This window comes from Hevea brasiliensis, chromosome 17 (assembly GCF_030052815.1).
Source record: "Hevea brasiliensis isolate MT/VB/25A 57/8 chromosome 17, ASM3005281v1, whole genome shotgun sequence".
Lineage (NCBI taxonomy): Eukaryota > Viridiplantae > Streptophyta > Magnoliopsida > Malpighiales > Euphorbiaceae > Hevea > Hevea brasiliensis.
This window is the reverse complement of record NC_079509.1, coordinates 56,910,030-56,928,558: the sequence shown is the minus strand read 5'-3', so window position 1 is coordinate 56,928,558 and position 18,529 is coordinate 56,910,030. Positions and strand designations below refer to the sequence as shown.

The 18,529-nt window shown below is 32.6% G+C and overlaps 1 protein-coding gene across 1 annotated transcript; it reads right to left on the bottom strand.

The window, feature by feature from the left end:
* Nucleotides 1-10,179: 10,179 nt before the first annotated feature.
* Nucleotides 10,180-17,452, bottom strand: LOC110639894 (putative disease resistance protein At3g14460). Its single transcript, XM_021791008.2, has 4 exons — nucleotides 13,828-17,452; nucleotides 13,495-13,687; nucleotides 13,217-13,381; nucleotides 10,180-10,757 (listed from the first exon to the last, which is right to left on the bottom strand). The coding sequence occupies exon 1, from the start codon at nucleotides 17,445-17,447 to the stop codon at nucleotides 13,875-13,877; it is 3,573 nt and encodes a 1,190-aa protein (XP_021646700.2). The 5' UTR covers nucleotides 17,448-17,452; the 3' UTR covers nucleotides 10,180-10,757; nucleotides 13,217-13,381; nucleotides 13,495-13,687; nucleotides 13,828-13,874.
* Nucleotides 17,453-18,529: the final 1,077 nt, after the last annotated feature.

The window sequence follows — 18,529 nt, the reverse complement described above, 5'->3', positions numbered from 1 at the left end:
TAAATTTATTCATAGCACAAATATTTACTTAGCACGTTATTAGACAAAATTAAAAGACTTAGGAAAAAAAAATCCTTTTGCATATATATATATATATATATATATATATAATTTGATATTTTAAAATTTTTTAAATAGAATGAAATTACTTAGGTTTAAATATTATACTCAACTACCAAGTTAAAGCAATTTATATAAAAAGAAAAAAAAATTAAAAATACAAAAACATTAGTTGCATATCCCTCCCATGATGTCTTCAAACTATCTTTCAATTTAAATTGATGATAATATATTTTTTTAAAATTTCATTTTTTGACTAATATTTACCAGTTACTTGAAGGTTCGAATATCTGAAGAGGATCCTTGTGTTCGTGAAATAAAGGGTAGATAGCAGGGCCCCATGAGGATCCTTGTGTTTGTGATGGAGGCTTATGCAGCTCAAGAAACAATCACCAGAACATTATCTATGAATAATGTGAGATTCTTTGAGGGGAAGATTGTTGACGATCGTGTGCAGCTTATGATGCAATGCGCTTTCTCTGCTGCTCCTAGAGCTGCAAACTCAGTTGCAAATAAGCTGCCCAGATGGCTTATTCAGCCGATCCTTTTGTTGTTTGGCTAGAAGATCCTCCCCTGGTTTGATCTGTGCTTTCTAATGTTACAAATTCCATTGCAGACACAGCAGCCCAGTTAGCTTCTTCTGATCTTCTTGTTGCTTCGTTAGAAGATGCTCACCACATTTCAGAAGAAGCATATAAATTTACAAGAAAATTTTTTAAAAATAAAATCTACTTGCTAAAAATTAAATGAAAGTTATTATTAATTAAAAAAAAATAATAAATGCTTAATATTAAGAATTATTGTATTTATAATATATTAAGGCTTAAAATTAAAAATTTTGTCTAATTTATCTCGAATTTATTTTTTTTTATAGTAATCACAAAAAATAAATTTAACTAAATTATAAATTAAACAAAATAAATGATATAACTTTAATTTATAAAAGAAATTTTTTTTTAATTTGAGTCTAAGGAAATTATAGTAAGTGTCACGACCCAACCTATGGGACGGACCGACACTAGTACTTGGGCCAGCCTAAAGCTCCCGAGGCCCGTAGTAAGCCTAACTATTCATTAACCCAACTTTAAGGCCCATTTGGGCCCAATTTCAAGAAATCAACCGGATAGAGTCCGGCCATAAAATAGACCTTAGTTTTGACTCAAAACACAATAAATAATCAATTGGGGAGCTCAGCTCACCCTCCACATACTCATATCAACATCAAAATAAATGGGAGCTCAGCTCCCTCATCCAGTCCATCAAACATGCGTGAGATAATAATTTTACAGGTCCAAAATAACAATTTATATTACAGACCTCAATCATATAAATATTTCTAACACATGCGGAAAGTCTAGAAGTTTATAGAATTACACAAACATGAATAGACGACCTGCGAGGGAGAAAAGCAGGTTAAACTCAAAAATATCCTCCTGTGGCTTGGGAAAATATTGGAGAGTAAAATATCAATTTTAACCATAATCTCTATAACTATCTAAAACTAATGCACCTGTAAAGTGAAATGTAACATCAATAATTTCACATCATAGGTAATTTGGAGCACTCACACATCCAATATCAATCATAATATAGGAGTGATCTCCTCTCTTAAATCCAACAAGAACTCAAGCCGAACTTAATAAACCAAATCGGGGTCCGAAGAACTCAAGCCGTGTCTACGGAAGATCTCAAGCCGTGTCTACTATCCATAGTCCACACCACATCACGCTCCAAATTATCACAACAACATCCATGGCACTTTGACAGTTATGAATGCAACATAAATCGTGGCTAGAGTTTAACTACATAGATATATGCATATAAGTGATGCATGAGCATGCTTGAACGTATAATAATATCGAAATTACAATTAAAATTAATATTTTACTCGGAGGAAGAAGGTTGTGACAATTTTTTTACAATCATTTAATAAATTTGACTCAATACGATTAAGAAAAAGATCAAATACGTCCTAAGTCGTGCCGAAAATCCGGCAAAGTCTCCCCTATATCTAGAACCTACCCAACCTGCAAAAGGGCTCAAAACGCACTTCTATATTCACAATCCATATATCCACAACTCAATCACATCACACAGCCCCTCCTGGGCCCATCCAAATAGTCATCCATCACAATATGTAAAATTTCAATTTAGTCCTTATAATTGACTCTTTTCGCAAAAACTACCCAAATGAACTCTAAAAATTCTAAAACTTTGCCCCGTGATCCTTAGCAATATTACTAAGCTAATGCAAAAAGAATCATAATTTTCTGAGCTATCACGAATATTTTACGGATTTTTAATCTCATTTAAGCACTAGAAAATTATGAAAAAGTAAGGTTCGGGTTTATCTATGCTGATTCTGACTTGGGGGATGCACTCGGGACGTCTGACAATGGTGGGGTAGCCAAAATCTCGTTCCAATTCGGAGACTTTTCTGGTAGTCGGTCTGTTTGACCAGAAATTCACAGATCCGGACAACTATTGAATTTCCGCGAATTGAAGATACCTACATGAAGCCCACAACACGGGGGTTAGTACATAAATTTTATGGAATTTTCTAAGCTCAATTAATGCTCGGAAAAATACTACGAAGTTCCATGGGACCCACCGAAAAACGATGTCGGAAAAATTTGAAATTTATATCGCCGCGAAGCTCTCGACGAGTGGAGCGCTCTGGTACTCTCGGTTTTCTCGTGGGGTTCACTGTTTGCGAAAAATCTAGCCCAAAAGTCAAAATGGGCTAAAACTTCCCGGGCAAAAATTGAACAAACCGCTCAATGAATTTCAATGTTCTTGGTGTCTATGGAAAGCTCTCGACGAGTAGATGGATTTAGACACAAGACGATTGGTGGCGGATAGGCGGGAAGAGCGTCGTTTGCCAGTCGGCGACGCGCGGCGGCAGAGAGCTTGGGCGGCTGGGGGGTTGCGTCTGCGGGCTAAGGTGGCGGGAGAAGTGGCTGGCCGGCGGGCTGGGGCTGGAGGAGAGAGAAAATGGGAGAGAGAGAGAGAGAGAGAGGAAGGAGGAAACGTGCATGGGAGAAAAAGAAGAGAAGAAGTCCGATCTCGATTCGAATACAAAATTTTGAATTTTTTGGGACCAGCGAGGTCCAAAAATTTCGAAAAAATTTCAAAAAACTCAGAAAAATTCGTAGACTCTAAATATATTTTTAGTTTTGCCACGTGGTCTTTAAATTAATTTTTAAAAATCATCAAATTTTTATATTTTCAAAAAATCAAACCCGATTTCGAAAATCAGAAAAATTTCAAATAATTTCCTAAAATTTAAATAAAATTAAAACATCAATATTTGCCCAAAAATAATAAATTTAAAAATTAGGGGTGTTACAGTAAGGAAGGAATTTCAATAATAGTAATAAGATTATGAGAAGAAAGCTACTAAAATTTTAAATTGATGAAAAAAATGACAAAATAAATGTATTAGAATTTCATTTAATAATTTATCTAATAATTTAAATTTCAAAGAAAAGAAATTAGTGATTGCGGTAAAATAAAATTGATTGTAAAGAATAAACCAAGAAATAATGATGTCTTAAACTTTTTTACAAAAAAAATTTATCTTTTACTATTAATATCATTCAATTAAAATTTAGAGTTTTATTTTTTAAAAAAATTAGTAATACTCCTAAAATTTTTTAAAATATTGAGACAACAATTGATTTTTGAGAAACTATTGCTATATTATACCCCTAAAAGATTTTAAAATACTTATTAAAATTTTATGAGGCCTAGTACCCCATAAAATTTATATAGTAATAATTAAAAAAATACTAATATTTTAAAAAATTACTATTATACCCTTAAAAAATTTTGAAAAAAAAAACTCATGGGGCCAGTGCCCCCCTTGGCCCAAGTTTAGCTCCTCCCCTGAGAAGAAGTCATCTCTCTTCTTCTAAAATATGAGTCTATATACATAAGTTTGCATTAAAACAAGCTAGGAATTTTCCAAGACCTCAGTAATTAGTCTAAAACACCATGCAGATGCACATCCTGACAGTCAAAGGGATGCAAAGGCTGAAAGAGTACTGCTGAAATAGAGTATGTTTCATAACATTCAAAAATCAAAGGGGAAGACCTAATCATATGAAAATATGATCATGATATTAGGGCCTGGCTGATCAAGAGTCAATGCACAGAGCTATGTTCTAAAAGTTGATATTAAAATCTAATGCTAGAACTAAAGCGCAAGCTTATGAAGTAAAGATTTTTATTACCATAATGAAACTTTTATATAGCGTCTAAAGGAATAAATTTGCAATAACAAAGACTCGTTAAATGCTCCACTAATATGCAAGATACTGCTACTACCACTACTGCTTCTGGTTCACAGTAGCACAAGATGACCATTTATTTTGAACATCCGGTTGCTGGAATTTGTAAAAAGTGTGCAGCTGAAGCATGCTCCACAAGACATCATTTGCTTCATTTTGTAGAAATGGACTCTCCCTATGCTTCATCCTCTGATTCTCCCTTTGGTTTATTAATTACTATTTGTGAACTAGTGTAAGATTTTGTCTGGTAATTAATATTATCATATGGGTCAAAATCAATTCCTTTAATGTGGCTCAATATTAATTGATATTTACTTTAATTAATACAAATCCTAATTATACAAGGATTACTTTAATTGAAGTAAATCCTAATTCTAAGTGTAATAAGGATACATATATATATATGTGTGTGTGTGTGTGTGTGTGTGTGTGTGTTTGTGAGTTGTTCCTCTCTCTACCCATAAAGTTATGCACATTCTCTTTCATAAAATCAGTGACAATATGGTGCGAAGTACGCTTTCTAGATCTGTGAGAATTTATTTGTTCAAGATCTATTAATAGGGCGATGATTGAATCTTATGTTTATGATTTACATTATGTTTATGATTGTTATGATCTATTAAGACTTATTTTATATATGATATCAGAGTCCTAAGTTTTGAACAATTAAATTTCTCCATCAAATTTATGATGATGAATAAAATAAAATAAAATAAAAATAAAATAAAATTAAAATAAAATACCAAAGTGGTCAAATTAAAATAAAATAAAATAAAAATAACAGTTTATTAGTCACTAAAATGGCCGAACTATGAATGATGCTTACATGCATATAAAAATTATCAATTATCTATACTAATAAATGCTTATGATGAAAAATAGATTAATTAATACCCACTAGTTATCAGAACTTAAGGATTTTACCCAAAGGTAAATCAAATATTCTATGATAGTGAGAATTATGAAAACAATAATATTTTATCAAATATATATTAGATGTCTACATTGGATTCAGCCATGGAGGTTTAATATGTTGAAAGCATGTTCATAAAATAAATGAAATTGGAAACAAGTATTCCTGAAAAGAAAAAAAACATATATTTTTTCAACCCAATCTAATTAAGATTTATAATGAATGAATAAATATTAGGTTTATTAAGATATATAATTTATATGCATGCCTTATGATTCTTGTTTTAATTTGTTAGTCACCAAAGTGGCCAAATTAAAATAAAATAAAAATAATAGTTTGTTAGTCACCAAAGTTACCGAACTATGAATGATGTTTACATGCATATAAAAATTATCAATTATCTATACTAATAAATGCTTATGATAAAAAATGAATTAATTGATGCCCACTAGTCATCAGAACTTAAGGATTTTATTCCAAGGTAAATCAATTATTCTATGATAGTGAGAATTATGAAAACAATAATATTTTATCAAATATATATTGGATGTCCAAAGACAACATGTATATTTGATTTAAGTTAATTATTGTCTAATCAAGTTTAAATGCATTTAATTTAGGAAAGTATATTATGGTATCCACCCAAAGGAGAACTGTAGTATACTCTAATTGTTTGAATTGTCTGAATCTATTTTAATTTGAATATGTGTATAATATTTTACAGCTATTACTCTTCATTCACAAGCTTCATCTGTTATTGTATTCAATGGGCTAAACTTCTCTGAATGGTGTGAGCAAGTCAAGTTCCATTTAGGTATCTTGGAACTTGACTTAGCATTATTGGAAGACAAACCCACTGCCATTACAGATACAAGTAGTAAAGAAGAGAGGTTATATCATAAGCAATGGGAACGATCAAACAGATTAAGCCTTATGTTTCTGCGAATGACTATTGCCAATAACATTAAGACTACAATTTCACAAACTGAAAATGCAAAAGAATACTTTAATTTTGTGGAAGAACGGTTTCGTTCTGTAGACAAGTCACTCACTAGTACTCTAATGACACAACTCATGACCATGAAGTATAATGGGTCGAAGAGTATGCATGAGCACATTATAGAGATAAGTGATATTGCAGCAAGGCTAAAGACCTTAGGGATGGCGGTTGATGATTCCTTCTTGGTGCAGTTCATTCTGAACTCACCACCTTCTGAATATGAGTCATTTCAAATCAATTACAACACTATTAAGGATAAGTGGAATATTAATGAATTGGCCAGTAAGTTAGTTCAAGAGGAAACGAGACTGAAGAATCAAGGGACTCATTCTGTCAACATTATGGGTCAAGGAGTTGGTAAAGGACTTAAACCAAAGGCCAACAAGTTTAAGAAGAAAAAGAAAGGATTTTCAAATGCTTCTCAAACTGAAAAAAGGGAACAAATGGTAGATATGTGTCGCTTCTACAAGAAAGTAGGATACTATCAGAAAGATTGCCTAAAACGTAAAGCTTGGTTCGAAAAGAAAGGCAATCCTTATGCTTATGTATGTTTTGAATCAAACTTAATTGAAGTTCCTAATAATACTTGGTGGATTGATTCTGGTGCTACTACTCATGTATTCAACTTGATACAGGGATTTCTTACGATCCAAACCACAAACCCAACTAAAGACTTCCTATTCATGGGGAACCGGATGAAGACCCCAATTGAAGGCATAGGGACTTACCATTTGATCTTGGACAATGGTTATCACTTAGATCTTTTACAAACTCTCTATGTACCTTCAGTTTCTAGGAATGTTATTTCTATTTCAAAACTTGATAAATCTGGATTTAATGTTAAGTTTGGACATTGATGTTTTAGTTTATTTAATAATAATAATAATTCTGTTATTGGTTCTGGAATTCTTATTGATGTTTTATATAGGCCGAAACTTGATGATAAGTTTGCTGAATCCTTGCTTGTCACTTATAGTAATATTAGGATTAAGCGTAGTAGACTGAATGAAGATTCTGCTTTTTTGTGGCATAAGCGTTTGGGTCATATATCCAAAGAAAGATTAGAGAGGTTGGTAAAGAATGAGATTCTACCGAGTCTAGATTTTACTGATCTTGATGTGTGTGTGGATTGCATTAAGGGAAAGCAAACCAAACACAATAAGAAAGGAGCCACAAGAAGCAGTCAGCTTCTTGAAATTATACACTATGATATATGTGGGCCTTTTGATACTCCATCTTTTGGTGGGGAAAAGTACTTTATTACCTTTATTAATGATTTTTCAAGTTATGGATATATTTATTTGCTTAATGAAAAACCTCAATCAATAAATACACTTGAAGTGTACATAAATGAGGTTGAGAGGCAATTAGATAGAAAAGTGAAAATAGTAAGGTCAGATAGAGGTGGTGAATACTATGGAAAATACACTGAAATGGGACAATGTCCTAGTCCATTTGCAAAGTTCTTAGAAAGTCATGGCATATGTGCACAATATACTATGCCAGATACTCCTCAACACAATGGGGTGACAAAAAGGCGAAATCGAACTTTAATGGATATGGTTAGGAGTATGATGAGTAACTCTTCTTTACCTATATCTTTGTGGATGTATGCACTTAAAACCGTTGTATACTTGTTAAATAGGGTTCCTAGCAAGGTCGTCTCAAAGACACCTTATAAATTGTGGACTAGAAGGAAACCTAGTTTAAGGCATTTGCATGTTTGGGGTTGCCAAGCCGAAGAAAGAATTTATAATTCATATAAAAAGAAATTAGATTCTCGAATGATAAATGGACACTTTATTAGTTATCCAAAGAAATCTAAAGTATATAAGTTTTATGTTCCAAACCATAGTCCAAGAATTGTGGAAACTAGTAATGCAAAATTCTTTGAGAATGGTGAAGTTAATGGGAGTGTTGAGAGACAGGATGTGGATATACGAGAAAATAAAGTTGATTTTCATGTGCCTATTAAAGTTCTAATATCCACTCCTACTTTACATATTGTTTCAGCAGTTGTTGAAGGACCTAACAGTGCTACACAACATAATGAAACACATCCTGAAAAAGCTAACCCACAAAGAGCTAATGAAGATGAACCATAAGAAATGTCATTAAGAAGATTTCAAAGAAAAAGCAGATCAGCAATTGCTAATGATTACGTGGTTTACTTGGAGTCATCGGTAGTGGAATCAAAACCAAACCCAAGTGAGTGTACATAGGATCCATGTGAGGTAAACGTAACATTAGGACCAGGAATGGTAACAATCTTTCTAACACTAGGGTTCCATAAAGCAGCTCTATCAGTGTATTCGCCAACATCATCAGCTAGACAATAAACCCCATTACAAGAACCCACTATATGAACAAAATAAACTAGGCCCTTAAATGGGCAATCGAGTTCCTCAACAGGGTTTGCAAGGAAACAATCATCTGGGTATAGCAAATAGCGCTCGTGTTCTGTCTAGTCTTTTGGGGTTGTACCTAAAGAAAAGTTGGCCACTGTTTCCTGCAGCGGTTTTCTTGAGATGGTGGGCTATGAAAGAAGGGTCAGTGATTAAAGAGTACCATGTTTTGGAAACGCACCTGCATTTAAGTAGTGATTTCACTGGTAATCTTGACAAAATTTCTATAAGCAACTCTTGAGGAAGATGTCTCGACATTTATCTTTTTGTTTCTCTTGCTGCGTCTGCTCCGTTCTTGTATTACAGCGGAATCCTAGTTGTTAGGATCATAGTTAACTAGAGTAAATTGAATTTTAGAAAGTTATTGGTGAATTATAATTTAATTTAATTTTATTAATAAAATACTTTATTAATTTAAAATTTATATTTGTTATATAAATATATTTAAAATATAAAATAAAATTTATATTTATTTTTATTGATTAAAATATTTTAATATAATAAATAATTTGAAAATTAAGTAATCTAATTTTTTTTAGTTGCCAATTATCAAACTAATTGTGTAATTTTTTTTTCCAATTATCAATTTACTGTCAGCTATATTAATTTTTTAAATTGATGTGTAATTAATATAATTTTCAAAAAATTAATTATTATTTTTATTTATAAAATTATCAACAGTCTTTATAATTAATTGTATGGTTTATATTTGATATATAACTTTAATAATTATTTTATTATAATGTGATTATTTTATGTAATTGACAATTAAAAAAATATAGAGTATTTATTTTGTAATTATTTTATTATTATATAATTTTTAAATTATTTATTATATAATAATATATTTTAATTAATAAAAATAATTTTTTAGCATAAAATTTTAATTAAAAATAAATATAAAATATATTTTTATAATAAATAAATAATATTTAAATATAAAATTTAAATCAATAAATTATTTTAATAATCAAATAAAATTTTAAGAACAATATTTTAATTTATTATTAATTTTGTGACAACTATTTGAGATTCACTGTAATACACATAATTTAAAATTTTGGCTATCATCATAAATACCCTAAAAATTTTAATTTTTTTTTTATCAATAAGCTCTAATTAAGCCTCAGGTAATTATACTTAACATTAGAGTTGGGAAGCATAACTAGTGGGTGGGATCATTGGAATCTCATCTTTTTAAGATATCTAAATTATAATCTAATTTAGATTAAATATTATAATTTTTTGTAATTTAATAATAATTTTCCTACATTCATTTTTTATTTTCCATTTCATTACTAAGATTATTTTCCATTAATTTTTTAGCATAACTAAAACAAAAAAAAAATTATAATTTACCTAAAAATCTTTTATTAGCACAGAATTTAAATGACTATTATCCTATTTCTCAAGATTTACAAAAAGACTTTTTGCCTAGTAGAGGAAAAAACTTGGCTATACCAAGTTTACTGTACCCAACTGATAGATGAATCAATGGATAGATGAATGTAAAACATTCAAGTCAGTAAAAATGATTTATTGGCCAAGCGTAAATCACTTGGGGTATGTTGCGATCATTTGGAGGCATCAAAGTGATCAATGATGTGAAGATGCAACCATACATAATAAGACGAGATGTAAGATTTTGCCCTTAACTATGTTTGATAAACCACGTAGCATGGTAAAGAATCAACATATAATCAAATCCTCGAATAAAGAACAAGATTCAATCCAGAACCACAGCTTGGCCATGTAGCTTTCTTTATCTCGAGCCCTCTAGAGTACACGGTCTCGGCCACTGCCGTGGGACTGAAGTGAAGCTTTGTGACTCACTGAATGCTCTGTCAATGTTCACAGTTGTCATCACTTTCTTTTTACATGTACAATTGACCCTTCAAATTTACACACACCAGAGAGAGAGAGGAACTTGATTGTAGCAGTTTCTTGCACGCATTCCATCATCTTAAATCCACCAAAAGGCAATCAGCCTGGCTTGCCTTCTTCACACCTTATTTTTCAGCTACTTCATCCTGCTGCATGGCGTTCGAGAAAAAAGCATGCACGATTTAATCGATCATTGGGACAGCCTATTGGAGGAAAAAGATATAGAAAGACAATATTTTAGCACTCATCACAATGTTTGTCGTTATTTTGGCACCAATGGTGCTCATATGCTGATATTACATGCATAGAAAGAATCTTATTGCAGAACAAAATTAATTACCAATAGATAAGTTCAATAGAATAAGCAAAAATAACTCCAGAAAAATCAAATAATTTCTTCAACTAACAGTTCTCCAAGCGAATACAATTTCCTCTGCTGTAACATACTACTAGAAGATGCTTTCAGAATATTTCAGCATCCTTGCAAATCCATCCCAGTAATACCTTGAATAACTTTGTTATGAGCTATAAGAAAAATGAATGCATTAAGAGATGATGATGGGTGAAAAAATAACCCTTAAATGGAAAATGATATTCCTTATAATAGATGCTCAGGATGAAAGATTCTATGAATCTTGAAGCCAGCAATAGGCAGGTAACAATAGGTGAGAAAGTAACACTAATGGAAAGCATGCTTGCTAAGTATACAGCAAACTTCAAAAGCTAATTGCATCAAAATAGCATTCAAAGGATGCACATTTCTCCTTATTTACGGGTCACACTTACAGTTGATGAAGGTAGAAATGTTTCATATATATGCTATTGCATGAGCTCTCTTCAACAATCCAAAGATCTCAATTTTTGAAACAAATCATAGAATAACTGAATAAGAAAACATTTCTAACTGGCAATTCATGGGCATCAGCACATGGAATGTTTCATATGCAAGTTCATCACATAGAGGGAAAGAATATTACTAATTTACTATACAAAGAAGGTTGAATAGGTTTTGAAAATTGATTGGTGGTGGTGTGAGTGTGGTGAGTTTAAGTGCAAGAATAAAAAGAAAATAAAAAAAAAAAAAAATAAAAAAAAAAAAAAAAAAAAAAAAAAAAAAAAAAAAAAAAAAAAAAAAATAAAAATTAAAAAAATTAAATTAAAAATATTTAAATAAAAAAATTAAATAAAATTAATAATTTAATTTGAATTATGAATTTAAAATAAAATAAAAAAAAATAAAAAAAAAAAAAAAAAATAAATTTAATTGAAAAATTTTTTTTTCAATATTGTTTTTTTTTTTTTTTTTTTTGTATTTTTTTATCCCAATTTTTTCAATCAAAAATCAATTCTTTTTTGAAATTTTTCATTTTTTTCAATTTAAAAATTCAATTTCAAAATTCATTTTCAATCAATTATTTCAAAAAAAAAAAAAAAAAAAAAAAAAATTATTTAAATTTTTAATTCCCCTTTTCTTTTAATCCTCTTCTCTTCTCTAAAGAAAATATCTCTTTATATATAAGAAAATATTATTTATTGCATATTATCTTTAATTAAATATTTTTATTTAACTAAAGCTTTAAACAAGCAAGCAACAAACAACACAACAACAAGCAATACAACAAAACAACAAAAAAATAAATAAAAATAAAAAAAAAAAAAAAAAAAAACAAACAAAAAAAAAAAAACAAACAAATCAAAATCTCCAATCTCAACAATCTCATCTCTCTTTCATCACATCATCAAAACAAGAAAAAAAATGAGAAAAGATGAAGAAAAAAAAAAGAGAAAAAGAAAGAGAAAAAAAAAAAGAAAGAAGAAGAAAGCTGGAGAGTTGAGGAGAGAGCTTTAACTCTTGCTGCTCTTGCTTCTTTCTTTTCTCTTCTCTTCTCTCTCTCTCTCTTCTCTCAAAAAAAAACTCTCTCTCCTCCTGGAAAAAAAAAGATAAATAAGGTTTTTATATTATGGGGTTATGGGCTCTAAGAAAAAAAAAAAAAGGAAAGGAAAAAGAGAGAAAAAAAAAAAAAAAAAAAAAAAAAAAAATGCCCCCCACCAAATTTAAAAAAAAAATTGTTGTGTGTGTTGTGTGTGGTTGTGTAACTAAACTCTATATGAATACGATCCGATCATAACAACGACATACATAATCGGTTATCTTTGCTGGTTTGTTGTCTTTTTTTTTTTTTTTTCTTCAAAAAATTTTTTTTTTTGCAATCTCTCTCTAATCAAATCCATGCTGCATCAAAAAAAAAACTAAAAAAATTCAAAAATTTAAAAAACAAAAAAAATAAATAAAAAAAAGAAAAAAGTGTAGAAAAAAAAAAAAAAATAAATAATATATATGTTAATATCAATAATAATAGCTATGAACAATGGTAAATTATATGTAAAAATTACACATAAATGATGATATAAAATGCATGCATCAAATTGGCTATGAGAAAAGAGGGATTTTGTCATTTTGACCAATCAATTGGAAGGTTCTGAACTTCTGATTGAGAATTAATAAAACTTTTTTTTGAACTACGATCAATGTTCCGATTTCAAAAAATTTCTTACTTTAAATTGTATACCTCATTTGTTTTCAATGGAAATTTCCAAAGATAAATGAAAGATGAAAAGAGATAGAGTCTAATTATTTGCTAATCAAGCTTTTGTTACTCACATGAAGACTTGTAAATTTGCAATAAGATGAGCAGAAAAACTTGCTTAAGTGCAGCATGACAATCTCGAATCAGAAATTCAAAAATCGACTTAAAAGTTCCTCCTTCAACATCAACATTTTTCCAGTCCAAGATATTTTTGGCAAAAACCAACTAATGAAATGCTCCTGCAATATCAAATTTAAAGGGTTTTGATTTCTTTACCACTGTAAAAGTGCAAAAGGAAAAATAAATAAGAAAATAAAAATTGCATCATATAGGAGAATAAAGACTTTCTTACCCTGCTAATCAAGCTTTTGTTACACACATGAAGGCGCATAACTTTTCAGTAAGGTGAGCAGAAAAACTTGCTTAAGTGCAACATGACAATCTCAAGTCAGAAGTCCAGAAATCCAGTTGAGCTCCTCCTCCGTCAGGATCAACATTTTTCCAGTCCAAGATATTTTTGGCAAAAACCAGCAAATGAAATGCTCCTGCAATATCAAATTTAAAGGTTTTGATTTCGTTACCATCGTAAAAGTGCATATTGGAAAATAAATAAAGTAATTAAGAAATTAAAATTGAATGATAAGAGAGAACAAAGAAATAATATCAAACATTTTTCCTTTCTTACCCTTCTCAATCCCACATGCATCAAAATGACAATCCCATCCAACATCTTTATCTGATATCAAGGCGAGGAATATGGGAAATGATGGGCCAATAGTCTCCTTTTCCTTTTAAGCATTGATCCTTGAGAAGAGGGCATGATCTGATGTCTAGTGATCCAAGCCTGGCAGGGAGGCCCTCCATGGGCAAAGACTGGAGTTTAGGACAGCTATCAATACATAAAGTTTGAAGAGAAATGAGGCTTTGGAGGCCTCTAGATATAGATTTTAGATTCTTGAATCCACAGATGCAAAGGTCTGTTAGTGAAATGGGCAGTAGTAACCCATCTTCATCAGGAAAGGAAACTTCCAAATCTGTGCTAGGACATGTATTGCGAACTGTCAATTCTTTAAGAAAGGTGAGTCTATGGAGTCCCCATTGTGATATTGGCTGTGTCAACTTCTGGCAATCCCAGATCATGAGTCTAGTTAGATTTGGAGACAAACCCTCTTCTGGAAATGACACCAGACCATGGCAATCGTATATCTCTAAGGACTGAAGAGACACAAGGTTCTGCATCTGATTTGGCAGGCACCTAAAATTCTCACAGCTATAGATTCTGAAATTGATAAGAGTTGGGATAGACAATCCCATTAGTGGAAATGACTCTAACTCAGGACAATCTATTATTAACAGCTCAGTGAGATGCGAAAGCCCATTGCCTAAAGACCTTAACAATTGTGTCGGGCAATTGCGTATAGAAAGAGACTTGAGAGAATCAGAAAACTTGCCAGTTGAGAAGGATGAGAGAGACAAGCATCCTTCAATATCAAACCTCTCAAGCTGAGATGTCTCATTGCTGTAATTATTGTCTTCCATGACTCCATTAGGCAAGGATTTCAGACATTCACAATTTCTAATCTCAAGATTTTTAAGGCTATATGGCAAACCTGTTGCTGGGAAGGACACGAGTTTGGGACAACTGCTGATATGCAGATCTTTAAGAGATGTGAGGCTCTGCAACCCATTTGGCAGATTATCTAGGTTGTCACAATATTTTATTCTCAGAACTTCAAGATTATGAGGCAAACTTGTTGCTGGAAGGGAAACTAGATTTGAACAACCATAGATTCTCAGATCCTTAAGGGCTGCGAGGCTGTGTAGCCCAGTGGGTAGATTCTTCAAATTATGACAGACTTTAATGCTCAGCCCTTCAAGATTATGAGGCAAATTTCCTCCCTCTTCCTCTAATAATGAAACAAGCTTCTCACAGTAAAAGATCTCTAAGTTCTTTAGACAAGCTAGTTTCTCTGTATGAGTTCCAGCTTGCCACAAGTACATCAGTTCACTGCAATCTGCAATCTTCAAATCTTCAAGTGCCTCGAAGGCATGTATGAAGGGAAGTAAACTTATGAGGCCTGAAATTCTTTTAATTTTTAAGGTCATGAGGCAGGTAAGATCAGGCAAACTTCTGAGAATCATCTCTTGGCAGTTTTCAATGTTCAATTCAGAGAGAGAGGGTAGCATTTCAGGTAATTTTGCTAATTGTGGGCAATGTTGAATCTTTAGTTTTCCCAGGGAAGGAAGGAAGGTGGGCAATTTTCCAACCAAGTTAGGACAATTTCTCACTGTAAGCTCCCGCAGATTAGGAAAATTCAATGCATCCTCTTCATTGGGAACATTAAACCAGGACCATTGCTCCCAGCATGACATGTTCTCAATGTTCAGAGTTTCCAAAGACGCAAAAGTCGTAGAAAAGGGTGAACCATCCCCACAAAACTCAATACCCACTTCTTTTATCCCAGCCATGCCTACCAAGCTTAAATCTCTAAGTAAAGGTAGTTGTCCAAGTGGTGGAAGTAATGTAATTTTTTGACAATTATGAAGCTGCAGGTGCACCATATTACTGTATATGGGATCCCCCAACCATAAAGGAAATTTAGTACCACCATATGATCTAATTGAAAGGCTTGCTAGATCTTGATGAGGTTGCAGTGAGTTGAGGACCTGCAATTCATCCCTCTCGTTTCGCAAACCTTCGAAATCATCAAACCATTCCAGCTTCAATTCATCAAGCCCCTTCTTCTCCTTTAAATGAGCAAGATCTGCTTCTATAATACTTGCTACATTCTGCAATCCAGAGATATGAAGTTGTCCTTGTAGATGAGAAAGTTTCATCAACTCTATAATCCCATATCCAATGCCTGTTCCCACAATAAACTTTGATAACATGCAGAGATTTGTCAAATTACCCATGTGAGGTGGCATCTCTTGCAAGTCAATTGTATCAGTGATATCAAGGTACTGCAAGTTGATCAAGTTGCCGATGCCTTCTGGCAACCTAACAAGTCTCATACACCTTCGTAATCTTAATGTCTGCAAGTTGAAGAGTTCACTCAATGATTCTGGTAACTTTCTAATATTAGTATAAGACAAGTTGAGGTACCGTAAGAGCTTCAAGGTGCCAATAGAATTTGGTAGCTCTACTAAATTATAACCAGTAAGTGAAAGTACCCTTAAGAGTTTCAATTCTGGCACTATGTCATATAGCACACTGCCAGATAAGTAATGCAAATGATACGGTGATGAAAAAATGGGCACTGCTAAAAATGTCCGCAAACTTCTCATTTTGCCAATGACTTCAAATCTTGGTTTGTTGTCATAATAGTGACAAGTGAAAGATGAATGACGAACCTTTGCATATGATTTAGCACCCTCCAATGCATCATCCAAATTATAACATATTTCTCCAGTAATTGATTGAGCAAGATCACTCACTAGGTGATGCATTACATATCGTGGTTTGCTTCCACCACTTCGTTGAAAAAATGATCTTGACAATAAATCATCAAAATATTCATGACCCAAGTCTTTTGTCGGCTTCCTTTCCTTTGGTTGCTGTAAAAATCCCTCTGCCATCCACAGTAAAACCATTTCATTCTTATCAAATTCAAAGTTTTTTGGAAAAATTGCACAGTAAGTAAAGCATCGCTTTAAATGAGAAGAAAGATGAAGATAACTCAATCTCAAAGCAGGAAGAATACTGTTCTGCTTGGGTAAGTCCCATAACTTGCTATTCAACACATTTGCCCACACATCACGATATGGTTTACCTCGCAAGAGTCCCCCAAGGGCTTTAGCTGCCATAGGCAACCCTTGGCACCTTTTAACAATTTGCTCACCTATTTCTTCCAAATTTAATTGTGCATCAAACTCTTTGGTTCCCAGAGCATGTTCAGTAAACACAGACCTGCAATCATTATATGAAAGCTCCTTTAATGTGTAAGTGGGAACAGTACCCATCATTGATGAAACCCCTTGATTGCGAGTTGTAACAATAATTTTGCTTCCTAGTGCCCCTGCTTCCAAAGGACCATAGAAGACAGTCCAATCTTCATAGCTCTCATTCCAAACATCATCAAGAACAATAAAAAATTTCTTTCCAGATAAATTCTCCATCAATCTCACCTGAAGCAAATTTAGATCTTTGGTACTTACGTCTTCCCCAATCGACTGTAGAATTGTTTTTGTCATTCTAAAAACACAAAAATCTTCTCCAACAGAAACCCAGGCTTTCACATCAAATTCCAATGTGACATCATTGAAGACTAGCTGAGCAAGAGTTGTCTTTCCGATGCCTCCCATGCCAAGTATGGGAATCACAGATATTTCTGCATGATTAGCTTCAACCTTTAATAGTTCAAGGATTGCCACCCGGTCTTTCTCCCTACCATAAACTTTTGCTTCATTCACCAAAGAGGTTGTGTGTGGTCTTTGTCTCACCCGACTGATCCTCCCTCCTGCATTGTCTTTCAAATCCAGGTGATTTTTTTCTTCTGTGATCTTTTGTAGTTTGGCAGTAATTCACTCTATCTTGGAAACCATCTCAGCACTGAACTTAATATTACTCGGATTGACCACAGAGAAAAATCTAGGGATGAGTTTTCGCACCTTGCCTGCACGGGCTACGGGTTCCACCTCCAACTTGTGTCTTAGAGCTTCAATGGAAAACTCATCAATTATGTCTTCCACATCATAAGCCAAGTCTCTAAGATCATTCAGCCAGATTTTCACCAACGGGTTTGTCATCTGTTTCTCCTCGGCATCATCAAGCACTGCATCAATTTTCTTCAACATACTCTCCCATTTCATGAGTTCAGCCAAAACTTGACCTGAGGATGCATATTTGAGCAAATCAAGGGACACCAATCTGTCAATTAGCAACTGCAAAGAAGCAGAAAGAATAGCATCTCTAATAACAGCAACAGTTTCCATCACAAAGAATAACCAGTTTGCAGAAACAGTAAGCAAGTAGGAATCTGATGTTAAATACATACTTCTGTCCATTAATTCACCTCCTTAATGCAAAAAAGTCAAAGTCTTTAAAGCTCTGTTCCCTCTTCAAGCTGCTATTGGCTTAAAAGACAAAAAATTCAACAAAGATTTGGAAAATGAAGCAAAAGGAAATCAATGAAATTGGTGAGTGTCCCCTGTTCTCACTTGTTTTCAAATTTCTGCATTTTCCATCTCATTTCCTTAGGACGAAGTTTTTTGGCAGTGTTCCTTTTTTTTTTTCTAATTTCTTGGGTAGTTTTTGCCATCATATATCATGTGCTATGAAGCTTCATAGAAGGGATGGCAATGGGTCAAGTTTTTGTGACAACGGGTCAGATTTTTGTGAGTATCTGATTTGACCTAACTTTAATAGGATGTGTTTGGATAATATA